The 27,586-nt window shown below is 40.8% G+C and overlaps 1 protein-coding gene across 8 annotated transcripts in view; it reads left to right on the forward strand.

The window, feature by feature from the left end:
- The window catches only part of SLC25A13 (solute carrier family 25 member 13), a 193,176-nt gene that overhangs the window by 27,810 nt on the left and 137,780 nt on the right, over positions 1–27,586 (forward strand). For 3 of the 8 annotated variants that reach the window (XM_086695884.1, XM_086695865.1, XM_086695870.1), the window contains 2 exons: positions 8,889–8,942; positions 18,915–19,057. In XM_086695884.1, coding sequence (XP_086552010.1) covers positions 8,889–8,942; positions 18,915–19,057 — 197 coding nt within the window. Of the gene's footprint in view, positions 1–8,888; positions 8,943–16,173; positions 16,384–17,897; positions 18,036–18,914; positions 19,058–27,586 lie in introns of those variants that run through there. The other 5 variants (XM_086695891.1, XM_086695898.1, XM_086695876.1 and 2 more) reach the window with 4 other exon arrangements.

The following is a 27,586-nucleotide window of genomic DNA, read 5'->3' on the forward strand; positions in this document are numbered from 1 at the left end:
ACAGGGAAATCAGTCACTTGTAGCCATGATGTTGCTGGCAGAAACAGCAGAAGCATGGCCCCCAACTTCCAAATCTTTGCTTTCCAAAATTTTGCTTCCCAATCTCCTCCAGCTTCACCTGATTGACAGCACTTAGGCCACGTAGCTGCAAGGGAGTCTGGGAAATGTAGTTTTCACCTTTCCAGTCTGTACGGTACATGAAGATGTGTGGTGATTCAGTTCAGGAAGATAGAGGGGAAGAAGAGTTGGCCCCAGTTTCTCAATTGTTAGGCTACACCCTAGTATTGCTTTCCCTTGGGATTCAGGTCCACCCATGACGCTTACTTCCTCAGATTCAAAAGACCAGAAAGGAACGTTTCTCCCTCCACCTCCTTTTGCTGCTTGTCACTACATGCACTCCCGTGCTTACACAGGGACTAGCTCACTTTTGATGAGCTGCCTCTTCTGGTTTTTATTTCATATCTAAGGTAAATAATTACTTCATGACAGTAGAATTTTCCGGGTAAACCTGTGCTTGCCTTGGCTTTCAGACCTTTTAGGTTTGGGAGGGCTGACTGAAGGCCTGGTTGTGCAAGATGAAGTTGAGATCTTGGGCCCTAGCTCAGTAGTTCTCAACCGAGCCCCACATTATCATCTCGTGATGGAGCTTTCAAGGTACCCATTTTAGAGATTCTGCTTGGATTAGCCTCTGCAGTCTAATTCGATAGGCCTGGACATTGATAAAACACAGAAGTCCCTCAGGAGACTTGAATGTACAGCTGGGACTGAGAACCGCAGTCCTAACCAAACTGAATTGGACATTAGCTAAAGCTGTGGTTCTTTTTTTTTAATTTCTTTTTTATTGTTTGTTGATCTTAGAGAGATACACACAGAGTGTGAGCGGGGGATGGGCAGATAGAGGGGGACACAGAATCTGAAGCAGGCTCTAGTCTCTGAGCTGTCAGCACAGAGCCCGACATGGGGTTCAAACTCAGAAACCACGAGATCATGACCAGAGGTGAAGTGGGATGCTTAACCGACTGAGCCACCCAGGCTCCCCTAAAGCTTTAACAGCATCAGCGTCATCATCAGGAGGACTTGTTAAACTGTGAATTGATGGCCCCACCCTTAGAATTTCTGATTTGTAGATCTGGGGTAAGGTGTGATCATTTGCATTTCTAAATGGTCCCACTGGAGGCTGATGGTCCGGTGCCCACACTTTGAGCACCAGCAGCCTAGAGGAAGGTATCTATTTTCATTGACTGGATTTGATTTCTACTTGCCTGGAAGACTTTCTTCCTTAGTCAACATTTTTGGAGCATCTGCTTAGTTTCTGTTCTTTGCTGGAGTTGGGGATGTGGACATTTGAGGAGGTCACGATCTTACATCTCTAGAGCTTTTCACTGGAAGAGGAAAGCTTTTCTTTTCTTTACATTTCCTTCTTCAAGTTAGTATCGCTTATTCTGTGTAGGTTTTCTTATGTTCTTCCCCGCTGCCTCAGACCTTGCAAACTGTTCAGGGCACACAATTCTGTACCACTGCGATTTGTTAATGAGCCTACAACTGTGGCTTGATTTCAGTATTAGAAAGCCACTTAAAAAAAAACATTCTTACGTGTAGGAAAATCTTGCCTGGTGTTTTCCTTTTTTTGGCTGCTTGGACTCATATTAAAATGAGAGTGAATTTATTTGTCCTGTAAGGTATCTTTCTGGTCCTCCTTGCCATGTTTCCTGTCCCCGCCTTTTCAAAACCAGTCATTTGAAGTTATGTTATTGTTATTTTTTTTTTTTATATCTAGGATGCACCTAATTCATGTATCTGTTTTGCAAGTGTTATTGACAGCCTGTGTAAGCTATTATATCTAATATGTGTCCTGTCAAAAATTTTACATATTCAGTGGTCCTCAAACTTTGCCCCATGGAATGTTGATTCATAGAATTGATCTGAAATTTCCATACTAAAGTTCAGTAAAGGTAAACCTTTCCCATTTTGTGGAAAAAATATACAATGCATAGTTTTTTTCAGTTTTAACCCCCTCCTTTTTCCCGCCCCCCCCCCCCGGCTTGGCTATTTATGAAAGTTAGCTGCTACAATATAAAATTCTCTATTGTATTGATTTAAGTAGCAAATGGTGATATTTCATAGTTTCTGCCAAGAACCCTTTACCTCCTTGGTTATTTTCCTAACTATGTTTGCAAACTAGTTCCTTTATTTAAAATACTTGCTACAAAATTTTTGTTTAATGGTGAAATCTGTTCTTATAAATGCAAATTCAGAAGAATGATGATAAAATCAGGTAATTAGATTATAAGAACAGTAGCTGTAAATATTTACATGCTGTTAGTATAAGAAAAAAAAAATACCTAACAATGAAATTCAGCCTTCTGGAAACAATCTCAAGTTTGATGAATCTTCAACAGGCTTGTTAAAGTGATGCAGAGTGTGCATGCTGGGCAGCTGTTAGAGTTGGCTTAAAAAGGGAGACTACATTTCTAGAGTTCCCCTTTTCCAGCTCCTAGAACTTTCTGGGTATTGATTTTGCCACCAGGTAGGCTCCATCTCAGTACACCTTCAGCACACTGGTACTTCTAGCTCTAACTTTCTGTGGTCTTGAATAAAGCTGTGTAAGTTCTTCCTTGACTGCCCATGATGCCAAAACAAGAAGATAAGATGGGAGGTAGAAGTAGAACTGGGAATTCTGAATAGCCCCACAACACTGGGGAAATAGATGGGATTTGTGCAGAGGTGAGGAGACCCAGGAAGCTGGTAAAATTTTTTTCGGAATCCATCACCTATTGAGCCATAGTTACTTTGTGCTTCAGTACAGTGTATGCAGGACCTAATACATATTTCAGTGGGCCTCTGGGAAATTCCATGGTGTATCTAACTTTGAATCTAGTCTCAAGAAGTAGCATTGGTTGAGGCTAAGCTAGTAGACGAGGTGAGTTAGGAAAACCTCTATGTTTAGTGGTTTGGTGAGTGTTCTTGAAGATCCATGAGTTCTTTTCCCCTCCTTCCTTAATTTTTTCCTTCTCAAGTTATGAGCCATCACTTAAAGAGTAAGCATGGTTGAATATAAACACCTTTCCATAAGAATATGAATAATAGATTCCACACGTTTAGTGGTTTAACTCTGTGTCCTTTTTGGTACTAAGCACTTTACGTAATTTTCTCTTATCACTCTTTCAACCATCCAGGACTTCCATTTTGCAGATGAAGAAAGTGAGGCTAAGAGATAGGGATGTAGCTCAAGGTCACACAGTTAGTGACTTTAGAGGTCACACTTGATCCCCAATCATAGGTGGCCTGACACTAAAGCCATATTCTTAATCACTGGATGGACACTATAAATTGGTGGTATTAGGAGAAACTGGGAGATTCTTGATTTCTAGGCATGTATTTTGTTAATGGTTAACATAAGTTATGGTCTGTTTGAAGCTTCCTGCAATGTGGCTCAGTGGAAAGACCAATACAGTAGGGGGTGGAAGATTTGGGATCTGATCCCAGCTCAGACAACACTTAGAAATGCAAGTATGAATTAGTGCCAAATCTGACTTTTGGGGAAAAAATTGACTCTCTCTGAGTCTTAGTTTCTTCTTCTGTAAAGTGGGGCCAATATTATGTACTCTCCAGGTCTCAGATTTTGCTGTGGGGATCCAGTGAGGTAATGGTCTTACATTGAAAATACAAAATGTTCTATGCACATTAGATGACATGACTTAGAATTGTTGGGTCCCTATATAGATTTTTTTAATATCTATCTTACAATTTCTTTATCCTTTCATCCATTGATGGACAGTTAGGTTGTTTTTGTGTCTTGGCTATTGTAAATAATGGTGCAATGAACCTGTGGGTGCAAATACCTTTTTAAGTTAGTGTTTTCATTTTTTTCAGATAAATGCCCCAAAGTGGAATAGTTCTGTTTTTAATTTTTTGAGGAACTCTGTAGTGTTTTCCATAGTGGCTGCACCAGTTTACATTCTCACCAGCAGTGTGTGGGGTTTCCTTTTCTCTACATCCTTGCCAATACTTGTTATGTCTTATCTTTTTGATAATAGCCAGCCTAACAGGTGTAAGGTAATATCTCATTGTAGTTTTGATTTGCATTTCCCTGATGATGAGTGATGTTGAGCATCTTTTCATGTGTCTGTTGGCCACCTATATGTCTTCTTTGGAAAAAGGTCTCTGGGAAAATCTTCTACCCATTTTTTAATTGGATTGTTTGTTTTTATGTTATTTAGTTGTAGTTCTTTATATATTTTGGATATTAGCCTCTATCAAATACGTGTTTGCAAGTACTCTCTCCCATTCAGCAGGTTGCTTTTTCATTCTGTTGATGGTTTCCTTGCTGTGCACAAGCTTTTTAGTCTGATGTAGTCCCACTCAACTTATTTCTGCTTTTGTTGCTTTTGCTTTTGGTGTGATATTAAAACAAAACAAAACTCATTGCCAAGACCTGTGTCAAAGGGTTTACCACCTGTGTTTCCTTCTGGGGATTTTATGGTTTCAGGTCTTAGGTTCATTAAGTCTTTAATCCATTTTGAGTTAATTTTTGTACATGATGTAAGATAATGGTCCAGTTTCATTCTTTTCCATGCAGTTTTCTAGTTTTCTCAAAACCATTTATTGAAGAGACTATGCTTTCTTCATTATCTCTTTTTGGCTGCTTTGTTATAAATTAATTGATCATATATGGCTGGGTTTGTTTCTGGGCTCTCTATTTTGTTTCACTGATGCATCTATTTTTATGCCAGTACCACACTGTTTTACTCACTATAGCTTTGTGATATGGTTTGAAATCAGGAAGTATGATGCCTCCAGCTTTGTTCTTTTTTCTCCAGATTGCTTTGACTATTTGCTTTTTGTGGGGTGTGTGTGTGTGTGTGTGTGTGTGTGTGTGTGTTTGTTCTTGGTGGTCGCATACAAATGATAGGATTGAAAAATGCCATTGGGGGGCGCCTGGGTGGCTTGGTCGGTTGGGCGTCTGACTTCAGCTCTGGTCGCGATCTCACGGCTCATGAGTTCGAGCCCCACGTCGGGCTCTGCGCTGACAGCTCGGAGCCCGGAGCCTTCTTCGGATTCTGTGTCTCCGTCTCTCTCTCTCCCCTCCTCTGCTCATGCTCTGCCTCTCTCTGTCTCAAAAATAAATAAACATTAAAAAAAATTTTAAAAAAAGAAAAAAAAAGAAAAATGCCATTGGAATTTCAATTGGAATTGTAATAAATCTGTAACTTGCTTTGGATAATGTGGACATTTTAACAATTGATTCTTCCAATCCATGGGTCCAGAATATCTTTCCATTTATTTGTGTTCCCTCTGGTTTTTCATTAATGGTTTGTAGGTTTTAATATAAGATTACTCGCCTTAGTTAAATTGGTTCCTAGGTATTTTATTCTTCTGATGCAATTGTAAATGGAATTGTTTTCTTTATTTTTCTAATAATTTTTTATTAGTGTGTAGAAATGCAGCAGATTTTTGTGTATTGATTTTTATATCCTGCAACTTTACTGAATTTGTTTTTTAGTGCTAATGGTTTTTTGATGGGGACTTTAGAGTTTTCTGTATATAATATCGTGTCATCTGCAAATAGTGACAGTTTTGTTCCTCCTTTACAATTTGAATGCCTTTAATTTCTTTTTCTGGCCTAGTTGCTCTGGCTAGGATTTTCAATAACTATGTTGAATAGAAGTGGCAAGAGTGGACATTCTCCTCTTGTTCCTGATCTCAGAGGAAAGGCTTTCAGCTTTTCATTGTTGAGTATGATGTTGGCTGTGGGCTTGCCATATATGGCTTTTATTATGTTGAGATACATTCCTTCTATACCTACTTTATTGAGATATTTTTATTATAAATAGATTCTGAACTTTGTCAGGTGTTTTTTCTGTCTATTGAGATGAAAATATGATTTTTATTCTTCATTCTGTTAATGTGGTATATCATATCAGCTGATTTGCAGATGTTGAATTGTCCTTACATCGCTGAAGTGATTCTACCTGATCATGGTGTGTGGTCTTTTTGATATACTGTTGAATTTCGTTTGTTAATATTTGTCGAGGATTTTTGCATATGTGTTCATCAGGGATATTAGCCTGTAATTTTCTTTTCTAGTGGCATCCTTGTTTGATTTTGGTATCAGGGTAATGCTGGGCCCATGAGTTTGGAAGAGTTGCCTCCTCTTCTATAGTTTGTAAGAGTTGGAGAAAGATTGGTATTAATTTTTCTTTTAATGGTTGGTAGAATTCACTAGTGAAGCTAGCTGGTCCTGGACTTTTCTTTTTTGGAAGTTTTAAATTACTGGTTCAATCTCCTAACTAGTATTGATCTCTTTAGATTTTTCTATTTTATCATGATTCAGTCTTGGTAGGTTTGTAATGTGTTTATGTAATATGTAATATGTTTCTTGAATTTATTCATTTCTTCTAGGATGTCCCATTTATTACTATAATTGTTCATAGTAGTCTTTTATGATCTTTTGTATTTCTGTGGTGTCAGTTGTTGATGTCTTCTCTTTTGTTTCTGATTTTGTTTGAGTTGTCATTTTACTTGGTGAGTTTAGCTAAAGGTTTGTCAGTTTATCTTTACAAAGAAACAGCTATTAGTGACATTGATGTTTTCTATTGTCTTTTTAGTCTCTATTTCATTTATCTCTGCTCTAATCTTTGTTATTTTCTTCCCGTATGGATGGTGTTCTCCTGTGCCTTAGATCTTAGCAGAGTTACAGAGTGAAAGCTTTGTTTCTTTCTCTCAGAGAGGTGTAGTCCTGGTGGGGAACACTGAATGTGCATGTGGGGGTTAGTCATGGAAGAATGCTATGGGAATTTAGGGCAGGGGAAGTTCACTCTGCCCAGGGAAGACTTTATGAAGTGCATGGCATAGTGAATTAATTAGATTTTAAAGGATGTGGTATTCAAATGGAGCAAGAATTGTTCACTTTGTGGAAACTTACCTTTGCTTTTAAAAGGAAACTCAGCTAAGTACCTAGGGTCACCATATGCCTTCTAAAAAATACTTATGGACTGTCTTGAAATGTGGAACTGGAGAGTATTTCTCTGCTGTTCAGAGGGTTGAGGGGCGCCTGGGTGGCTCAGTCGGTTGAGCGTCCGACTTCGGCTCAGGTCATGATCTCGCAGTTCATGAGTTTGAGCCCTGCATCGGGCTCTGTGCTGACAGCTTCAGATTCAGTGTCTCCCTCTCTCTCTGCCCCTTCCCCGCTCATGCTCTGCCTCTCTCTATGTCTCAAAAATGAATAAATGTTAAAAAAAAAAAAAATTAGGGGCGCCTGGGTGGCGCAGTCGGTTAAGCGTCCGACTTCAGCCAGGTCACGATCTCGCGGTCCGTGAGTTCGAGCCCCGCGTCGGGCTCTGGGCTGATGTCTCAGAGCCTGGAGCCTGTTTCCGATTCTGTGTCTCCCTCTCTCTCTGCCCCTTCCCCGTTCATGCTCTGTCTCTCTCTGTCCCAAAAATAAATAAACGTTGGAAAAAAAAAAAATTAAAAAAAAAAAAAGAGGGTTGAGGTGTTTTTATGCTGTCTCATCTTCTCCAGTGGTGTTTGGCCTATTCTACCTTTCTCAGAATATAAACCTGAAAGGAGGGAATCTTCTCCTGAAACCTTTAGGTTGGCACTATCATTATTCTTAGGTTGGTTAGCATTCTGTTTTTTCCTCCTTAAATGAACACCAAAGAACACTAATTCAGAATTTTAAAGATTACCAAATCTTATGGATAAAAGTAGCATTGGTGGTTGCAAGTACTCAGCTGAAATTAAAGGAGTTATCAGTCTTGCTCTGGGAAACAAGGTGACCAATCAACTTGTTTCAGAAAAACTACCTCTCCCATTCCAGTGATTAGTTAATAAAATTATTCCTGACAGTGGCAGGCCAAGAAGCTCAGGCAGTTACATATTTAGAGACAGAGAACACATTGTCCAAAGATCTCAGAAGAGCCTTTGCAAACACACAGAAAGGATTTAGAACAATTTGCATAAATCTCCCTGTGGATAGTGCCATGGCCCCGGTATTAGGGTGGTTCCAGGAACCCCTCCTTGGCTGTATCATGGGGTGACGCTGTGCTTGGTGAGAATTCAGTCTCATGACGGTTTTTGCCAGCAGGATTGGGTGATGGGACACTGAATAAGCCCACTGTTTGGTTCCACATAAGGACTCTTTTGTGTTAGCCTGGGGTAGCCATATTCAAGTTTGTCTTGCTTTTTCCCCACTAATGTTTTTGGACTTTGTGGGCTGGGGAATTAAGCACAACACCTATTCTGAGCTAATCTGTCAAATTTTGTTCTTGAAGGGTAACCGTAGCCCCTTGTATTTCGAGAATGTGGAGAATAATAGTCATACCTTTGGAGACTTCTGACTTCTGAAATTAAAAGTCGGGGAAAGGAGGAGAGCTCACATGGCATGCCCAGATAGGCGTTCATGCGTATTCCTGGCGGAACTGTGGGAAGTAATTCCCTTGGTTGTTAATATGATTTGCCTTGTTCACTAACTTCCTTAAGAACTATGTTCTCTTGCATAGTTAACAAACAAGTTGTACTTTGATATTTAATATTCCTCTATGAAAGGGTATGGGTCACTTTGGTGTGTAGTTTAAAAAATGCCAGGTGATTCCAAATCTGTTTCAGCTTTTCTTTTTTTCTACTTATTTTTTGGAAAAAATGATATTCATTAGACCACATATTAAGAGCTTTACTGGTTTCTTGTACAGCCTGTTATCATTCTAGAAGCCACATAAGGAGTCCAATTTAAAATCCAGGGAGCAGTTTATGCACTGGGGAAATTTGGTGCTCTAACTACAAAAATGAAATCCACTAATTTCTAACCTGGAGTTTATTTTCTTTCAGTCTGCTAGCTTGATGTCTCAGCTTTGTTCTAATAATATAAACATTTTTATGTTTATTTATAGGTGGTTTTAACCAAGAGAGCAGATCCAGCTGAGCTTAGAACAATATTTTTGAAGGTCAGTATAAAAGAATCTATTTTGTTTCTTATTTGATTTGTGTTCTCAAATTTTTAAAGATTATTTTCAAACAGCTCTTTATTTCATTGTTATATTTTTTGAAAAAATCCCCAAAGGTATCTTTACATAAGACTTAGGAAAGAGATCTGTTACAATTATATGTATTTTTTGAAATGCATCAGAAACTAGTAGGTGATTGTTTGTGATGGTAATATGGTTTACATTGTAATTCCTTTTCTCTCATATGGTGTCAGATACTGGAAAGGAGTTGCTGGGGCATTTAGTCTTACAACTCATTTACCTTTCCAGGATTCACCTGTGCGGTTTGATGATCATGCTTTTTCTCCTAAGATGTTTAAAGCTCTTTGTAAAATTCCCATGATCCTTCATCTATCCGGAGACAACTACCCTTGCCTCTCTTTGTAGAAACCCATTGTTGTCACCCTCATTGTCATTACCCTCATTTAATTGCAACTGTAGTGCCAGGTGAGGAGCCCTCGGTGTGAGTAACAGTACATATTAGATCACAACAGATATCACATATTTCCTTGGTGTCTTACATTTCCCCTAGGTTGTGACATTGGGCAGTGAATGAATGATACTCTAATTAAAAGTCTACCTCGGGTCCCAGACGGTGAACCACATGTAATGTTACTCACCTGGAATTAAAGGACTCAGAAAAGGACACTTTTATAAAGATCATTTTAAAAGCATATATGTGAGCCTTTTCTAAACATGATGGAAAACCAGCTGTGCTGTACAGACAGAGGACCAGGGCTTCAAATGAGAAACTTGACTGTCTGTCATGTCCCAGATAATATGGCTCAGAAAGTTACCAATGCTGTGAGCATCACTTTCCTCATCAAATTGTGTTACTATTAAAAAATACCAAGAAATCAGAGAATTTGAACACTGACAGGGTTATCTGGTGTTAAGGAATTGTTACTGATTGATTTTTAGGCCGGATGATGGTATTCTTATTACGAGAGCTATAAAGAGTTTTTTTCTCTTAGAGATACACACTGAAGTATTTACAGATGAGATTATGATGTCCGAGATTTGCTTTTAAATCGTCCAGTTTTGGTGAACTATGGTTGGTGTGGTGATGGTTTTTGAAACTGGTAGATGGATCATTACGTTTCTTACCCTGTTTTCTCTATATTGTACATGTGTGAGCATTTTCATAACAAGTTACAAAAATTTTTAAAGATGCAGTGAAAAAACTTGGATGAAAGTGCCCAGCACCTGATTTGCATTAGATACTGATTCAGTAAATGCTTGAAATTAAATGATTCAAACACGAGAGAGAGAGAGGCTTCGAAAGGAAATGGTTAAAAATATGAGCAGTTTTTGGGGGAGGAAACGGGATAGATTTGTGAGGAGGTTTGGATTATGTGTAAGAAAGTAGAGTTGTTTATAAATTTGGTTTTAGCCCAAGAGGACAACACTATGTAGAGATTCTAAGGTAGAAAAGGATTCTAGAGAATGAAAAGGACAGGAAACAGAAATGCTTTGTTTCTCACCTTGGCCTAGTTGTTGCTCTGCATTCGGGGCCCACCATAACTGGGATGAGGTGTGTATGAGGGAACCATAGACATTGTTAGTATGTATATTTAAGGTCTATATTATAAAACTCTTACGATGTAATTCAGGAAGACCTCTTGCAGGAGAAGAGCATGTGAGCGGGCTGCCAGAGAGCCTAGAAAAATGGATAAAGCTCATTAACTTGACCTGGCAAAGTCATAATCATTCTTTGAACTCTATTACTTCGGTTTAGCAATAGTTGTGGGCACCCTTCTGACAGGAAATGGGGACAGCTCAGAGTGTCTTAATAGGTGGCGCATCGTGGATACCTACTGGTCTTTTGGCACGATTTGGTGGAAAGGCTCCAGGTAAAAGCTGCGTCTACCTTTTGAGGCCACATGGCAGCTGGCGAGGTTAGTTTAAGATCCTACTTTGGAACAACGTGTCTTTTCCAGCTGCTCCATGTCAACAGCAGGCAGGTCTATGGTGGAGCCAAATATTGGTCAGGGAGACCAAAGGAGGGTAGGAATTGCATGCAGAGTTCTGGAGAGTCACCTGTGAGATTTCTGTGGATGTGGGTCTGAGGGCTGGGGTGGAGTCTTTGGGACCAGCTAGGCAAGTGCTGTCTTCTCTTGGGGTGGCTAAGACAACGTAGCTTTTGAGTGAGAGTGTGGCTTTGAGTCCAAGGGGACGATGGGGCCAGGAAGGGGGGCAGGGGCTGTCTGTGAAGAAAACAGCGATCAGCAGTTTCTGGAAGGGATTGTGGATCTGGCAGAGGTTCGGGTGATCTCATAGGGCCTGGGCAGTGTAGTACCAACACAAATCCACCTTGGCTCAGCATGCGGGGGATCTCTTGTTTACCATCTGGCACAGATGGTGTTGTGGTGGGAGGAGAATAGGGATCGGGCTTGTGGGGGCTGTGCCAGGCACGTCTCCACTGTGGCTGGTCTTTCTAGTTATGTATGGATCAGCAGTAAGCACTCTATAAACCTAACTACTTTGCTGACTCTCTGTGACTTTTTCCTGGCTTTTCTTCCTAACAAATACCTACCTTTTGTGTATTAAACTAGTTAGAAGGTGCTTCTGTAGGGGCGCCTGGGTGGCTCAGTTGGTTAAGTGACCGACTTTGGCTCAGGTCATGATCTCGCAGTTTGTAGGTTCAAGCCCCGTGTTGGGCTCCGTGCTGACAGCTCAGAGCCTGGAGCCTACTTCAGATTCTAGGTGTCCCCCTCTCTCTACCCCTCCCCTGCTCATGCTCTGTGTCTCTCTGTCTCTCAATAATAAATGAATGTTAAAAAAAAAAAAAGAAAAAGAAGATGCTTCTTTTTCTTTTTTTTTTTATTTTATTTTTTTTTTTTCAACGTTTATTTATTTTTGGGACAGAGAGAGACAGAGCATGAACGGGGGAGGGGCAGAGAGAGAGGGAGACACAGAATCGGAAACAGGCTCCAGGCTCTGAGACATCAGCCCAGAGCCCGACGCGGGGCTCGAACTCACGGAGCGCGAGATCGTGACCTGGCTGAAGTCGGACGCTTAACCGACTGCGCCACCCAGGCGCCCCAGAAAAAGAAGATGCTTCTGTAGCTTGGGGGAAGTAGACCTCTGGACCAGATGTGCCAATAGCAGGGAGTTGGCAACTGCGGAGGTCAGAGAGAGCCAGAGGATCTGGGAGAGATAAGGAAAGCGGGGTCCTGGAGGACTGCACTGGGCCCAATTCTGACTTACTTTGTTTTATCCTTAAGAACGATTCAAATCAATGCCACTTTCTTCTTTCTTTTTTGGGAAGGGAGTTGCTTACTGTGTGTTAAGTACAGTGTTAAGCGTTGGGAATATAAAGATGCATAATTCATGGCCCCTGCCGTTTACTATTTCACTGTGTGTGAGTGTAGAAAAAAGCCATAACATGGTTGATAAGCATTATATGGCCTTAATTAGTAGGAAGCTGATGTGGGGCTAATTACATCTTGCTAGCAAGGGTCATTGAAGTTACAGAGAGGTTGTGGTGTCTCAGCTGGGCTAGACAATGAGTAGGTACTTATCAGATGGAGGAGGTAGTGGAGGGTTGTGGGGCAGAGGAAGACTGTTCTGGGCAGAGGAAACAGCAGGTGTGAAACAAAGGTTTCACTCAAAGTTCTGTGAGAGTGCCAGGTGGGGGGGTGGGCTGCAGCACAGGCCCCTGGGCAGTGCACTGGGATGGTGGGTAGGACGGGACTTGGTATAGGTCACTCCTAGCCCGAGGCATTTATTATGCAGCCTGTTCTGGTGATAAGTGGGTGGCAACATTTTGTCTGGGTGTGGAAGTTGAAGTCTAGGTGTGCTCAGTTTTGCTTCTAACCTAAATGTTGACATGCGTTTTTTGCCTGCCTGACACTTCTGGTGCTCCTTCGTGTTAATTTGGACAGATGCACTGAGTGCTTACAGTTTAAATAAAGCTCCCAGAAAGTTTGCAGTGAGTAGGATGTGCAAAATAAGTATAAGCTGGGACCATGTCTTCAAGGAGATCAGCTTGTATACAAGAGGCCAGATTTACAGGCATGCAGCAGGTAAGAAAGAATGTAGGTTGACCTACAGGTATGTGGTTTAAAAATGCCACAGGAAATGGAGAGAATGGTCCCCATGGTGGGGAGTGGTCAGAGGAGGCTCCTTGGAAAGGGAACTTGGGGAGCCCCGGGATGAGTGGGGCTGGAGAGGCAGGGAGGAGGGCAGGTGGGGAGTTCCTGGGGAGAGGGCCACATTTGACAGAGGCCTGGAAATGGGTTTGGGAGCAGACAGCCTCTCTAGGTTGAAGGATTCTTGCTCCTTCTTCAAATGTTTATTTAAATTCAGCCTTGTGCCAGGGAGTCTGCCAAGCATTACAGGGTGTGGGTGACAAAATTAGAAAGATAATTGGGAATTTGGCGTGTCTGCTGAACAATAGGAAGCCATCGGAGGTTTTCCGAGTCATCCAGTGACACTGGCAGGATGGGTTTGAGATTTGGTTGGTAGTGCAGGCCTGTGAGTTTGGCAGTGTTGGGTGCAACCCTGGTGTGAGGCCCTAAAGACTTGATTGGGGTTGTGGTGGCAGGGGAAATGGCGAGTGGGCAAGGTAAAGACATTTTGAAGGACTGCTTGATGAAAATGGTCTTGTGTGATGAGTGAGAGGGAACAGGGGATAAATATGACCATTGCATATACCGTCTGGGTGAGAGAGGTGCCAGTAATTAAGAATGGGGAAATTGAGAAGGAAACCATTAGCTCAAGAGAGACCAAAGCGGGTGATACCTAGCGTTTACAAGTACAGAGGTGGACGTAGCTGAATGCCTGTAGTGTAAGATGTGGGAGGTGGGGGGGCGCCTGGGTGGCACAGTTGGTTGAGCGTCCGACTTCAGCCAGGTCACGATCTCGCGGTCCGGGAGTTCGAGCCCCGCGTCGGGCTCTGGGCTGATGGCTCAGAGCCTGGAGCCTGTTTCCGATTCTGTGTCTCCCTCTCTCTCTGCCCCTCCCCCGTTCATGCTCTGTCTCTCTCTGTCCCAAAAATAAAATAAATAAACGTTGAAAAAAAAAAAGATGTGGGAGGTGGGAAAACTGGGTAAAGGGACTAGACAAGGGGAATAGGCCATATTACAGTTTGTAATAATAATACATAGTGGGTTGCACTCGGGTTTTTATAATGATTCTTTGTCAACAAAACATGTGTATTTAAAATTTGTGTTAACAAAATTGGAAAAACTTCTTTTTTGAAAACTATTGAAGTGAAAACCTTTATATTCATTGACGAAAATTGAAAAAGCACAAGTGTGTAAAGAAAAGTAACTTGTGATTCCACCCAATAGATACAATCTATGTTTATATATAAGTGTGTATTTTATATACCTATCTCTGTGTATGTATGTAAATCTTTTTTTCCTTAACAGGAGAAAAAATACCGTTTTATCCAGTTTTCCTCCTCACCTGATGCGTTAGGAAACCCTTTTCCTGTCATTGATCGCATTTCTACAGTATTTTTAGTGTTGTGTGCTGTTCCACATACAGTGGTTTTACTCTCGCTCATCTAGCGGCTTCCTGTTATTGAAGGCTTAGTTGTCTTGTCTCCTGTGCTAGCAGTAATGCTAGTTCAATACTCTTGAACCTGCATTTTTGCATATAACTTGTGTATGTTTAATCATATTAAAACTTAAAAAAAATTGTAAGGAAGAGAGGCTTCAGGTCACTTGTAAAATCTGTTCCCAAAGAAGAATCCGTGGTAGCTGCAAAGTCCACTCCCCTGACAGGGGCCCCTCTGTTCCCTGCTGCAGGAGCAGTGGAGCACCTTTGTCAATATATTCTTATTATGATCGGTCTGTCCATCAATTGAAGGAACAACCTTTGATATTTTTACTATAATCACAAAGCAGACTACTGCAGCCTCGGTGATGAGCTGGTTTTGCAAACTGAAGGAAACTGTTTTCTGTAACATGTTCTTACATTTACAAAATTATTTATCACTTCCAAAAAATGGGGCAGAAAATATCTCAATGATTTTCTTTTTTTTTTAATGAAAACTATTGAGGTATGAATCAAGTGCACAAGTCATGAATGTACCGCTCCATTAACATTCACGAAGGGAGCACACCTATGGAACCAGCACCCCAGGAACCATCCGATGCCCCTTCCAGTCACTACGCACCCCTCCTAAGGGTAACCAGTTGTTTGGCTTTCAACTTTATGTAAATGGAATCATACACCATGTTTTCTTGTGTCTCATTTCTTTTGCTCTTGCTCTAGTTGTTCAGATTCATCCTCGTTGTGTGTGGTTGTTTATTTTCATTGCTGCATTATATGCCATTGTGTGACTGTCCTACAGTAGTTCATTTACATATCCTACCGTTGGTTGACATTTGAGTTATTTTTCATCTTTTTGCTATCCAAAATAATGCTTCCGTGGACATTAAAATGCTAAAGTACGTTTTTATTCTTTCTATATATGTATATACATATGTGTGTATGTACATATACATAAACACCACATATGTATATATACACACGTTACTTTTAGACATACTTGTGATCAAAATTGCTATTTCTATGGTTGTCTGTTCAGTTAGAGTACATATTCCCAAGCAGCATTCTAAAGTGGTTTAACAAGTTTACTCTTATAACACCAGTGTATGAGAATTGCATTTGCTCCAGATTTTTGCCAACACTTGTTATTACTTTTTTTTTTTCAACTTTTATTTATTTTTGGGACAGAGAGAGACAGAGCATGAACGGGGGAGGGGCAGAGAGAGAGGGAGACACAGAATCAGAAACAGGCTCCAGGCTCTGAGCCATCAGCCCAGAGCCTGATGCGAGCCTGACGCGGGGCTCGAACTCACGGACCGCGAGATCGTGACCTGGCTGAAGTCGGACGCTTAACCGACTGCGCCACCCAGGCGCCCCATTATTACTTTTTAATTATCCTGTGTATGAGTTAGAGGTATGGCATTGTAATTTTATTTCGCACTTTCAGTAGAATTTTTTTTAGGGGTCAGCAGCTTGACAATGATTCTAAAGGTCATTTCGGGGAAAACCAAAGAGTGATCATGGCCCAGAAAATTCCCAGGACGGAAGTAGTGCGTGCCTTCATTCGACAGATATTTATTGAACATGTTTCACTCTCTGCCTGCCACCAGTCCGAGATGTTGAGGATGCTGCAGTGAGAAAGGCAGGAGAAAATCTTGCCCTGACAGAGCTTTCCCTCTAATTGTAGCAATTAAGATGCATGTAATCTTGCAAGGATTCCTGGTGCAGGGATGACAAGAACTGTCAGCCCGTCCGGCATTCCTTCCTGGAGTTTGGCAGCCACCTCGGAGGAGAGCCTCTGTCTACCTTAGGGAGCCATTCATTGCCAACTGGTCAGAAATGGTGTTGAAGATGGACTTACTTGCCAAGCTGTTCCCTGATGACCATATGATAATCAGTATGTGTTGAACATGTCATAAGAATGATTTCATTTGTGCTCCTGGGACAACCGAGAAATTAAGTGGGGAAAACTAAAGTTGAAGGATCCTGACCTCAAACCACGTGAAAAATCAAGTACCAATGTATTGAAACTTAAGAGATAAACCTACTTGAAAAAAGCCCAGAGAAAATATGGGTGAATATTAGTCTTGAGATGAGGAAGGCCTAGTTTCTAGACTTAGAAGTAATAGAAGGAATTGCAAAGGTGGAAAAAAATCTGTAGGCTCAATTATATAAAAATACCAAACTGGAAAAATGTTTGCAACAAATCTGAGAGACAAAGGACGGGAGAAAGGGCATGGTCCAGCACTGCTGGTGGGAGTGTAAATTGGTACAATCTTTTCTGGAGAGCAGTGTGATAATAAATATCAAGAGCCTTCAAGTTCCTCTCCTTTGACTCAACAATTTCTCTTCCAGAAGTCTACCCTTTGAAGATTGTTAGGAATTCGGATAATTGTTATGTGCGAAGCCAGTTACCTTAGCTTTATTTAGAAATAACCTAAACATCTACTGGTGGGAGAAGAGTGAAATTGCATTTTAAATAAATTAATTATTCACCACTATGAGCAAACATAGGTATAAGTCTAAATCATAGGATCGCTGTAATAATTAGCAGCAACATTCCCTTTATATTTCTTATCCTTTTTTGCCTCAGGAAAATCAAAATCTAATTCTTCTGCATTTCCAAAAAGCCATTTCAATGCTAACTGAAGAATACTGGGATTCTTGGACCATTTTTGAGCTTTTCTTTTGTACCATGCTAGAAAATGTTCAAACTGATAATACAGAACATTTATAAAGTGCTTATTGTGTGTAGCACATTGTGCTAAGTGCATTACATGATTATTCATTTATTTCTAGCATCAACTTTATGAAGCAGGTAATGTTGTTACCCCCATTTCATAGGTCAGGAGCTAGAGACCCAGAAAGCTTTACTTCCCTGAGGTCGTACAGGTGGCAAGAGGTAGAAGCAGAGCTCGGTGCAGGCTCAGCTCAGGCCTGAGGGACTCCAAAGCTTGTTACTGAGTATCTAAGCAAGAGTTTATCCTGCATTGGAATTAAAATGTAGAAATAACAAGGACTTTTAAAAACAATTTTTATATTTATTTATTTTGAGGGGCGGAGAGAGGGAGAGAGAGAGAAGGAGAGAGAGAGACTCCCAAGCAGGCTCCTTGTTGTCAGCACATCGGCTCAGTTGAGCACATGGGCTCAATCCCATGAATGGGGAGATCATGACCTGAGCCTAAATCAAGAGTTGGTCACTTAACTGACTGAGCCACCCAGGTGCCCAGAAACGGTTTTAATGGGACTTGCTGCTGGAGCTGCAGAGGGAGTGGAGGTGCTGTCATCAGCACTTTATGCCACTGTGCTCCCCACATCGTCCATTGTGGTTCCTGTCACCCATCCAGCCTTGTTCTTCCTGTAGCTCACAGTCCTCACTCCCCCACCCCCAAATCACTCTTCTGTCCCCAGGATCAAGAGGTCCTCTCCTGCTCCATAAGGATACCATATGATCCCATGTTGTTTCTCAGCACTTCCCACGGCCCGAGGGACTCCACGGAACAGGAATGAGCAGGTTCCTGCTTTCAGGAGTTGGACTGTGTCGCCAAGGCAAGAGGAACACTGTGATCAGGCATTGGGTGCCACCTGTCTCTCGTTGACCACTTCCACTCTAGAGCACCCTTTCACATATTCTTCTGTGAAATCCCACAGAAAACCATGCAGTTCATAGTTTGCTTTCTAGTTTAGCCTGTTTGTCCTCCTTTCCTGCATTATTGATTTCCTTGAAACAGGAATAGGGGCAAAAGAATTAGGTCGTTTCCATCCATGATTTTATAATTAATTGTTTTTTTGGTTTTTTTTTTTTTTCTATGTCCTTGCCAAAAACAAGATGTAATTTGTTTTTCCAAATTTCTGTAAGCCAGAAATTTTCATTCTCATTCTCAGCACTGATGACGTTTGGGGCTGGATCACTCTGGTGTAAGGGGTCACCCTGTGCCTTGTAGATGTTCAGCAGCCTCCCTGACCTCTACAACTAGATGCTAGGAGCCTCCCTCCCCCCTGGTTATGACAGTCATAATTTGTCATCAGACACTGTCAGATGTTCCCCTGTGAAGAAAAATAGAAACAATGGAGGAAGTACCAAGCTAGAGAACACCCTCCCCGTCTCCTGCCCACCAAAGACAGGTGACATATAGAAAAGACTGGTCCTCATAGGTGGACTTGGCTATTAGGGGACATCGGTGTTTGTAAGCTGGACAGTCAAGCTAACCTGCCCTCAGTTGAGAACCACTGTTATGAACCTAAATCTTGGCAGACTTCATGTGTTTTTGTTTTTTCTATGAAGTGTTGGGAAATAACTGTCCTTGGGAAGAGTAGATTATCTTATCTGATGTTTTATCCTTTGAATATTTTCAGCTTTTTCAAATATTGATCTCATGATTATATGCTTTTGAGGGTAAAATATCTTTTCTCTTTTTTCCTATACAGTATGCAAGCATTGAAAAAAATGGTGAATTTTTTATGTCTCCCAATGACTTCGTCACTCGATATTTGAAAATTTTTGGAGAAAGCCAGCCTAATCCAAAGACTGTGGAACTTTTAAGTGGTGTAGTGGATCAGACCAAAGATGGGTATGTTGGTCATTTTATTTATTTTTTTGTTCAACAGAGCTTTCTGTTGTTTTAAAGATTAAGAAGTCACTGAATACCTTCCCATCTCTTAAAAGCATTTTCTCTACCTATTAGAATTAATTCATTATTTTAGAAATAATACCTTTAACATTTCCTTTAAAGTCCTTATCACAATTGACGATTCTGTGTGTGTATTTTTTTTTTTTTTGACGGTAAAGTGGCTTATAGTTCCAGAGACTTTTTAAAAAAATTGTTTTTTTTAATGTTTGTTTATTTTTGAGACAGAGAGAGACACAGCATGAGCAGGGAAGGGGCAGAGAGAGAGGGAGACACAGAATGTGAAGCAGGCTCCAGGCTCTGAGCTGTCAGCACAGAGCCCGATGCAGGGCTCGAACTCCCGAACTGTGAGATCATGACCTGAGCTGAAGTTGGACGCTTAACCGACCAAGCCACCCAGGCACCCCCCAGAGACTTTTCTTTTAACATTTGTTTATTTTTGAGAGACAGAGAGAGAGTGAGTGGGGGAGGGGCAGAGAGAGAGGGAGACAGAATCTGAAGCAGGCTCCAGGCTCTGAGCTACCAGCACAGAGCCCAACGCGGGGCTCAAACCCAGGAACCATGAGATCATGACCTGAGCTGAAGTCAGATGCTTAACCAACAGAGCCACTCAGGCGCCCCTATAGTTCCAGAGACTTACTATAGTTGATGACTGGTGTGAGATATACCAGAGTGTTTGTATGTATACTGGTATTTTTCAAGGGAACTGTAAAAATTGTGAGTAAATGTAAAACATAGCTCTATGAACATAACTTTTCTATGATCTTTCCCTCTGCTCAAATAACTTTTGAAATCTTCTGTATGATTAAGTCATATGAATCTAAGAGACAGAATAATAGGATGATTCCAAATCTCCAAGAAAGGGATTCTACCCAAGCTGGAAGAAAGAGACAGACCATCTAAAATTAAATGATTCTTTGCAAAAGGCCTTTGGGTTTTTTTCCCCCTACCAGTGTTCTCACATTTTAAAAATGAGCTTTTCCTGATTTTGCTTAAGATTGCAGTTGGCATTTACCATTAGGTGCAGAATTTTGGGCTCCAAACTCTTACTAATACAAATAACAACATCCCTTAAGAGCCACATATTTTTTTTAATATGAAATTTATTGTCAAGTTGGTTGCCATACAACACTCAGTGCTCATCCCAAAGGTGCCCTCCTTAATACCCATCACCCACTTTCCCCTCCCTCCCACCCTCCATCAACCCTCAGTTTGTTCTCGGTTTTTTTTTTTAATTTTTTTTTTTCAACGTTTATTTATTTTTGGGACAGAGAGAGACAGAGCATGAACGGGCGAGGGGCAGACAGAGAGGGAGACACAGAATCGGAAACAGGCTTCAGGCTCTGAGCCATCAGCCCAGAGCCCGACGCGGGGCTCGAACTCACGGACCGTGAGATCGTGACCTGGTTGAAGTCGGACGCTTAACCGACTGCGCCACCCAGGCGCCCCTGTTCTCGGTTTTTAAGAGCCTCTTATGCTTTGGCTGTCTCCCTCTCTAACCTCTTTTTTTTTTTTTTTTTCTTCCCCTCCCCCATAGACTTCTGTTAAGTTTCTCAGGATCCACATAAGAGTGAAAACATATGGTATCTGTCTTTCTCTGTATGGCTTATTTCACTTAACATAACACTCTCCAGTTCCATCCATGTTGCTACAAAGGGTCATATTTCATTCTTTCTCATTGCCACGTAGTATTCCATTGTGTATATAAACCACAATTTCTTTATCCATTCATCAGTTGATGGACATTTAGGCTCTTGCCATAATTTGGCTATTGTTGAGAGTGCTGTTATAAACATGGGGGTACAAGTGCCCCTACGCAACAGCACTCCTGTATCCCTTGAGTAAATTGCTAGCAGTGCTATTGCTGGGTCATAGGGTAGGTCTATTTTTAATTTTCTGAGGAACCTCCACACTGTTTTCCAGACTGGCTGCACCAATTTGCATTTCCACCAACAGTGCAAGAGGGTTCCCGTTTCTCCACATCCTCTCCAGCATCTATAGTCTCCTGATTTGTTCATTTTAGCCACTCTGACTGGAGTGAGGTGGTATCTGAGTGTAGTTTTGATTTGTATTTCCCTGATGAGGAGTGACATTGAGCATCTTTTCATGTGCCTCTTGGCCATCTGGATGTCTTCTTTAGAGAAGTGTCTATTCGTGTTTTCAACACACATTTTCTACATACAAATATATGCACACACATAATTTTCTTTTTTGGTTGTGCCATTTGATTATGAATTGCAGACATCATGATAGTTTAGCATCTATCTTTTAAGAATAAGAACGTAGGAGAACAAGAATAAGTAGGAGACCACGTAACTGCCATACCATAATCTTTTAGGAGAATTAACAATAATGTGAAGTATCTTCAAAATTCCAGTCTGTATTCCAGTATACTGGATCTCTCCACCTCCCTCCCACTTCAAACGGCTCATTGTGGTTTTGTTTTGTTTTCTTTTCTTTTTAAATCTAGGATCCAGACAAGGTTCTTGTACTACCTTTATTTGTTTTATCTCTTTTAATCTAGAACAACCTTCTAATTTTTTTTCATGATATTGGCTTTTAAAACCTGGGCCAGTTGTTTTATTGAAGGTTCCACATTCTGGACTTGCCTGATTGCTTCTTCAGGCCTGGATTCATGTTAAGGGGCAGGTTAGGAGAGATCCTGTAGTTTCTGCTGTACCTCGTCAGAAACATGTTGCAGCATCAGTGATGCTAAGTTTGATTGCTTGGTTAGGGTGGCGTCCCCCCAGATTGTATATTTATGATAATTTTTGTTTGTAATTAATGAACAGATACTTTGAGGACATGTGCATATCCTGTTTCTCAGCAACTCTTCATCCACTAGTGTTAGCATCCACAATGATCGTTTCCTGAATCAGGTATCACATTGTGGTGATTTTTCTAATTCGGTCATTTCTCCTATATTTATTGTCTAGCACTCTTTGTTAAGGAAAAGTTTTCTCTCCTCTACCCGTTTTCTTTCTCTCTTCTTACCAGTATAATTTCGTGGAAGTTTTCATTTTAAATTCAGTGTATTATAATCTATTATTATTATTCTCTTAGATGCTCAGATTTGGCAAGGGGGGGCCCTTGGGCCTAGCTCCTGTGCCCTCGTCTTTGAGTGCTCTTTGCTTTAGGCAAATCAACCATTCTAGGCTTTGGGTGGGTGTTTTCTGCCTCTAATCTGGGAATCACTGTTCTCTTCAAGAAGTCCTGGTTCCTTTAGATTGGGAATGGTGCTTAGAAACTGAGAGCTGGGCACTGGCTTCTTGTTACAAGGTTATTACTACTTCTCTGTCTTCTCAGTAAAAAGAACAGAGAAATATACTTTAAAAAATCAAAAGTTCATAATGACATTTCCTATTTAAATTTAACATTACAGGATTTTTTTTCTTATATTTTTAACTCAGTGAACATTTTGGTTCCTAATTATATTAATATACTTATGGATATTAACTTCTATAATTGTGATACCTTCTAATTTTTTTTCCCATCTCTATCACCATTAACATACATGCTTTTCCTATTTACTTTTGTATGTACTCTCCAAAAATAATAGCCTTCGATTCAATGAGATAGAACAATGTGTAATATATGTTGTGCATATATATATATATATATATATATATATATATATTCAAAATCTTATCACAAATCTCAAATGCTGGCTTTGTTTTCCTGGTTTTGCAGATGAGACAGCTGAGGCTCTTAGTGATCAAGCAATTTGCCCCCAAAAGGTGCCCAAGCTTGTCTGGCTTCAAAGACCTTGACCTTTCCAGTGTCTCAAACTGCCTCTTCTCTCATCATCTCATCATCCTCTTTAACTTGACATTTTTTTTCATATTTTGTATTAACTTAAATTTCAGTTTTTCACTGTGACAGAGAAAATCTTAGATGGCCTCAGTCCATTGCCTTGTGACTTTTTTTTTTTCCCAGTTGCAGAAACCTGAGTTTCAAAAGGGAAAATAACCACCCATAACCTTTTCGTCCCCACACGGTGGTTTAGAGTCTTTTTTAGTATCTTCTATGATTTGTTAACCTGCATCAATATTTTTCATAATCTGAATGAATATTAATTGCAGTTCTTTTATAATCTTTTAGACTATATCAATTTCCATATTTCCATATGCTGTTCACATTAACAGTGTTAAATAGCTTCGTAGTCTATGAGATTACATACCAACCATACTCTATGAAATCATGCCCTTACAGAGTTGTTTCAGTGTCTAGTTTTCCTTTTGTTTAATTAATTCCTTTGAAAGAACTTAGAGCCGTTCCTGGACACAAGGGTAGAAGTATTTTAAGTTTCACCATATGTAGTGTGGTAATTCTTTCCAAAAGCACTGATCATGTTGAAGAACTTGTCCAAACTATTTATGCTTTCTCAGCCAGTCGCACACGGCTGCTGTTTGAGCCGAGACCTGCCTAAGACCCAAGACTGTTCAGATGTTCATGTGCCATTTTCCCTGACCCTGACCCAAGCTCCGCAGTATTTCCTTCACAAATAGGTATAACCGTACATCTGTTCTCAATGTAAAACTGTGAATGCCTTCATTTCCCCTTCCTTTGGAAGCATAGCATTTCTCAAGTTCACAAGTCACAAATCATCTTCCCAAATCAACTACTGTTCTTGAAAAAATTACACGGTGAAGCCACATGCTGGCCCATGGAAGCACAGCACATACACCAAACAAAGGGAAAACACTGGCATGGGCTCCATTTGGCCAGGCTCTCTTTGGGTGTAATGACATCTCTTGGCTGGCCAGAGGGATTCTAGTGCATAATCTTTTTCAAACTTGAAAAACTGTTTGTAGATTGGTAACTTTAAGATTTCAAAATAACGGCAGCTGTGCTGACCCAGATGTCATGGTGAATTGAAATAGTCATTTTTAGGTAGATAATGGTCCACCAGCTGTGGTTTCTGGAGTGGATAAGCCAGGTCCTGCATATTTTAATATCTCCAGTGTCTGATCCAGTATCTGGCCTCTGGTTCACAGCAATTTGTTGACCAAATATAAGTAAAACTACTAAGAAGTATTTATTCCCTTAAATTATGAGAGCCCAGGAGTATTGAGGAATGGAAGTTCTAGTTCAAATTCTAGGTTACTCACTGTAGTAGCTGAATAGTGTCCACCTGGAGATGTCAAGTCATAATCTCTAGAATTGGAAATGTGACCTTATTAGGAAAAAAGTGTCTTTGCAGATGTGATTACATTAAGGATCTTGAAGAGAGCACCCTGGCTTATCCATGCCTTAAATGCTGTATTCTTTAAAAAAAAAAAATTTTTTTAATGTTTTTATTTTTGAGACAGAGAGAGACAGAGCATGAGCAAGGGAGGGGCAGAGAGAGAGGGAGACACAGAATCCGAAGCAGGCTCCAGGCTCTGAGCTGTCAGCACAGAGCCTGACGTGGGCCTCAAACTCATGGACTGTGAGATCATGACCTGAGCTGAAGTCGGACGCTTAACCGACTGAGCCACCCAGGCGCCCCTGCTGTAAGTATTCTTATAAAAAGTAGAGAGACGTGATACAGACATCAGGGCTACCAGCAGCTGGAAGAGGCAAGGAAGGATTCTCCAGTGAAGAGTCTCCCTTTGGTGGGTGTGCAGCCCTGCTGACACCTTGCTTCTGGACTTCTGGTCCCCAGAACTGTGACGGAATGAATTTCTGTTGTGTGGAGCACCCTAGTCTATGGTAGTTTGTTACAGCAGCCCCAGGAGACTAATACCCTAACATAGCTCTTTTCTCCGTGGTTCAGAAAACCTGTACTTGCAAAGAATATGCGGGGGATGGAAACCAAATAGCCTGATTCTGAGCAGTTTTTTTTTCCAGTAGTAACTTTTGGCTAGATCCCGACATTTTCCAGGCAGAAACCTCTGCTGCAAACCCTCTCTGTGAGGGCACAGTCCCTCTCTGGAGGCTTCACTTATGTATAGGGTTGGGCTGAACTCTAGGCATGGAAGCTTAAACATCTGTGCACTGCTAGAATTTATGGTAAAGGGATTCGGATTTTCTGGAGCACTCTTGGTTTTGATTCAGTGTTTCATTGGGTAGTGACTTGGTCAGACTTCCGTTCTATGAGCTGCTTGCTCATATTCTGTAATGCAGAAGCTGGCATACCAGGAGCACAGAAAATGCAGAGCATAGTGGAGGGAAGTACATAGGAACTTGTACTTCATACTAAGGATTGTAGGCCTTTATTTTGAGAGCAATGAAGAGCCATCAAAGGATAATTTGAGTCTTGGCCTAATGTGCCTGTCTTACAGCCCACATATATTCTCTGATTTCACCTGTCCCCACCTCTCTTCTAATTGCCTGTTGTGTTTAGATTCCCCAAATTCCATTCTTTTAATAGATTTAATAATGGGTTTAATCAATTTGTGAAATTCCTTGAGAGAGATGATAAGAAACTTTGAATGCCCAGTCCTGGAAGCCTTTTGTGTGGTGGACCTCATGGGTAAGAAGGGCTTGTTGCAGCATTTGAAGAGAAAGGAGAGGAGGAAAGCAAGGAGGAAGAGGAGTAGAAGGACTTCTAGGGCCCAGACCCTCTTACTTTAGCTAAACAGTGTGAACTCTGTGCTTGACTTTGGATTTGTCTGTATGATTTTTGATGTGTGTTTTAGATTTCTCATCATTATGTTTTTGTTTAAAATGGGAATGAAGGGTTTTTTTGTGTGTGTCATCTGAGGGTAATTTTTATACAGTATTCACACAACTATCTACCAAGAGCAAGTAAAAATAAATTTTATGTGTGTCCCTCTGAGCTTTGCAAACATGTTTTCTGTTTGTTGTTTATTATTAACTGATATCTCACTAGAGACAGCTGGGACTCAAAAGCTGTTTTTCCTAGTACGTGACCTTCTTACTTGGGGAGACTAAGTGGGGGCCAGAATAAGCTGGATGTGTTTGGGTGCCTGGTCTCTTGGGCTCAGGATGCTCACTATCTAGTATAAACTGACCCCTGTCTGTGTGGGTGGGCCTTGGCCAGCTCTGGCATCTAATCGGTTTGCTGAGATCATATGTATGAATTTAACACATACACGTTTTCCATCTCAGGCGTGGAACTTCTTTGCACTCCATGCAAGAATAGAAGTTGGCTCTTCTTTTGAAAAAAGGAGTATCACTGGAATCTTCTCCTGAAATCATTATTGCACTATATGCTAAGTTGGATGTAAATTAAAAAAGAAAAAAGGAAGATCAGAAACCCTGATTTCTTTTTTTTTTTGTTAATGTGTGTTTATTTATTTTTGAGAAAGAGAGAGAGGCAAAGAGAGAGAATCCCAAGCAGGCTCCGTGCTGGCAGCTCAGAGCCTGACATGAGGCTCGAACCCACAAACCGGGAGATCATGACCTGAGCTGAAATCAAAAGTCGGACGCTTAATCGACTGAGCCACTTAGGCGTCCCAGAAATCCTGATTTCTTAATGAGCTGACATGTCCCTTTTACCACCATCTCAGTCCCCGCTCCAGGGACAGTGCCAAGTGGGGAATTTGGTGCGGTACACCTGTCCTCCTGTATCCCAGGTGTCCTAAGGTGAGCTCAGGGAGGACAGAAACCCCCTGTGGAGCGGAATGTCAAAAGCTTCCTTGATCCTGATTTTCATTACGAATACAGACCATGAAAGCCTTCTGACCTTTAGGTTTATTGAATCAAAATGATAGCAATATAATCAGCAAAGAATTGCTTTCTCTTCAGAGTACAGAGAATCATTCCTGGGCCAATTCTCATTTTGAGGCATAAGGAATAAGGGTGTTAAAGAAGAAACAATAAAAAAGAAATTGATGATTTAAAAATGTGTGACTAAATCACACATAAATCAAGTCTGTTCTCTGCCTCTCCCATGTTTGATCTTAATCTGAGGGGGAAAAAAAAGTATGGCCTTTAAATACTTCACAAGGTGAAGGAGGATATAATAATGTTGTTGATGATAAAATCATTTTTATATACCTGTTTTCACTTTGTGAGGTTGTTGCGATGAAATCCAGGCCTTGGCCACACGCTGGGAGTTAATGAGGTTTACAATTGGCAATGCTTAAAGAGTATTAGGGTAATGTATTTAAATATCAGCAGTTCATAGTCTGAAATGCGCATCTGTCAAATATAATCCAGAATCAATAAGAGGAGGTCTTTCAATTTGCTAATGAGGAGCGTTTTCTACATACTGGGGTGGACACGGATTTCAGATAAACACCTGAAATTCATAAGCTATAGAATTAAGCAAAGGCATATCTTTCATTAAAAAAACTTGATAATAATCAACAGCAGTCACCTGAGAAGCTTAAATTTTCTTCTTAGTCATCAGACTCCCAAATTAACCTACCAAAACAAAAAGCCTCGTTAGCAGCTCTCATTGAATCAGTGTTATTTTTTTCTTTCTCTCAAGGTGTCTGATTAACCCCCTTTCTTTTTGCATTTCTCACTTTGTGTTAATATTTGATGTCTGAAATCATAGGGGGGTGCGTGCAATGTGGT

Source organism: Puma concolor, chromosome A2 (assembly GCF_028749965.1).
Source record: "Puma concolor isolate L17-30 chromosome A2, mPumCon1.1.hap2, whole genome shotgun sequence".
Lineage (NCBI taxonomy): Eukaryota > Metazoa > Chordata > Mammalia > Carnivora > Felidae > Puma > Puma concolor.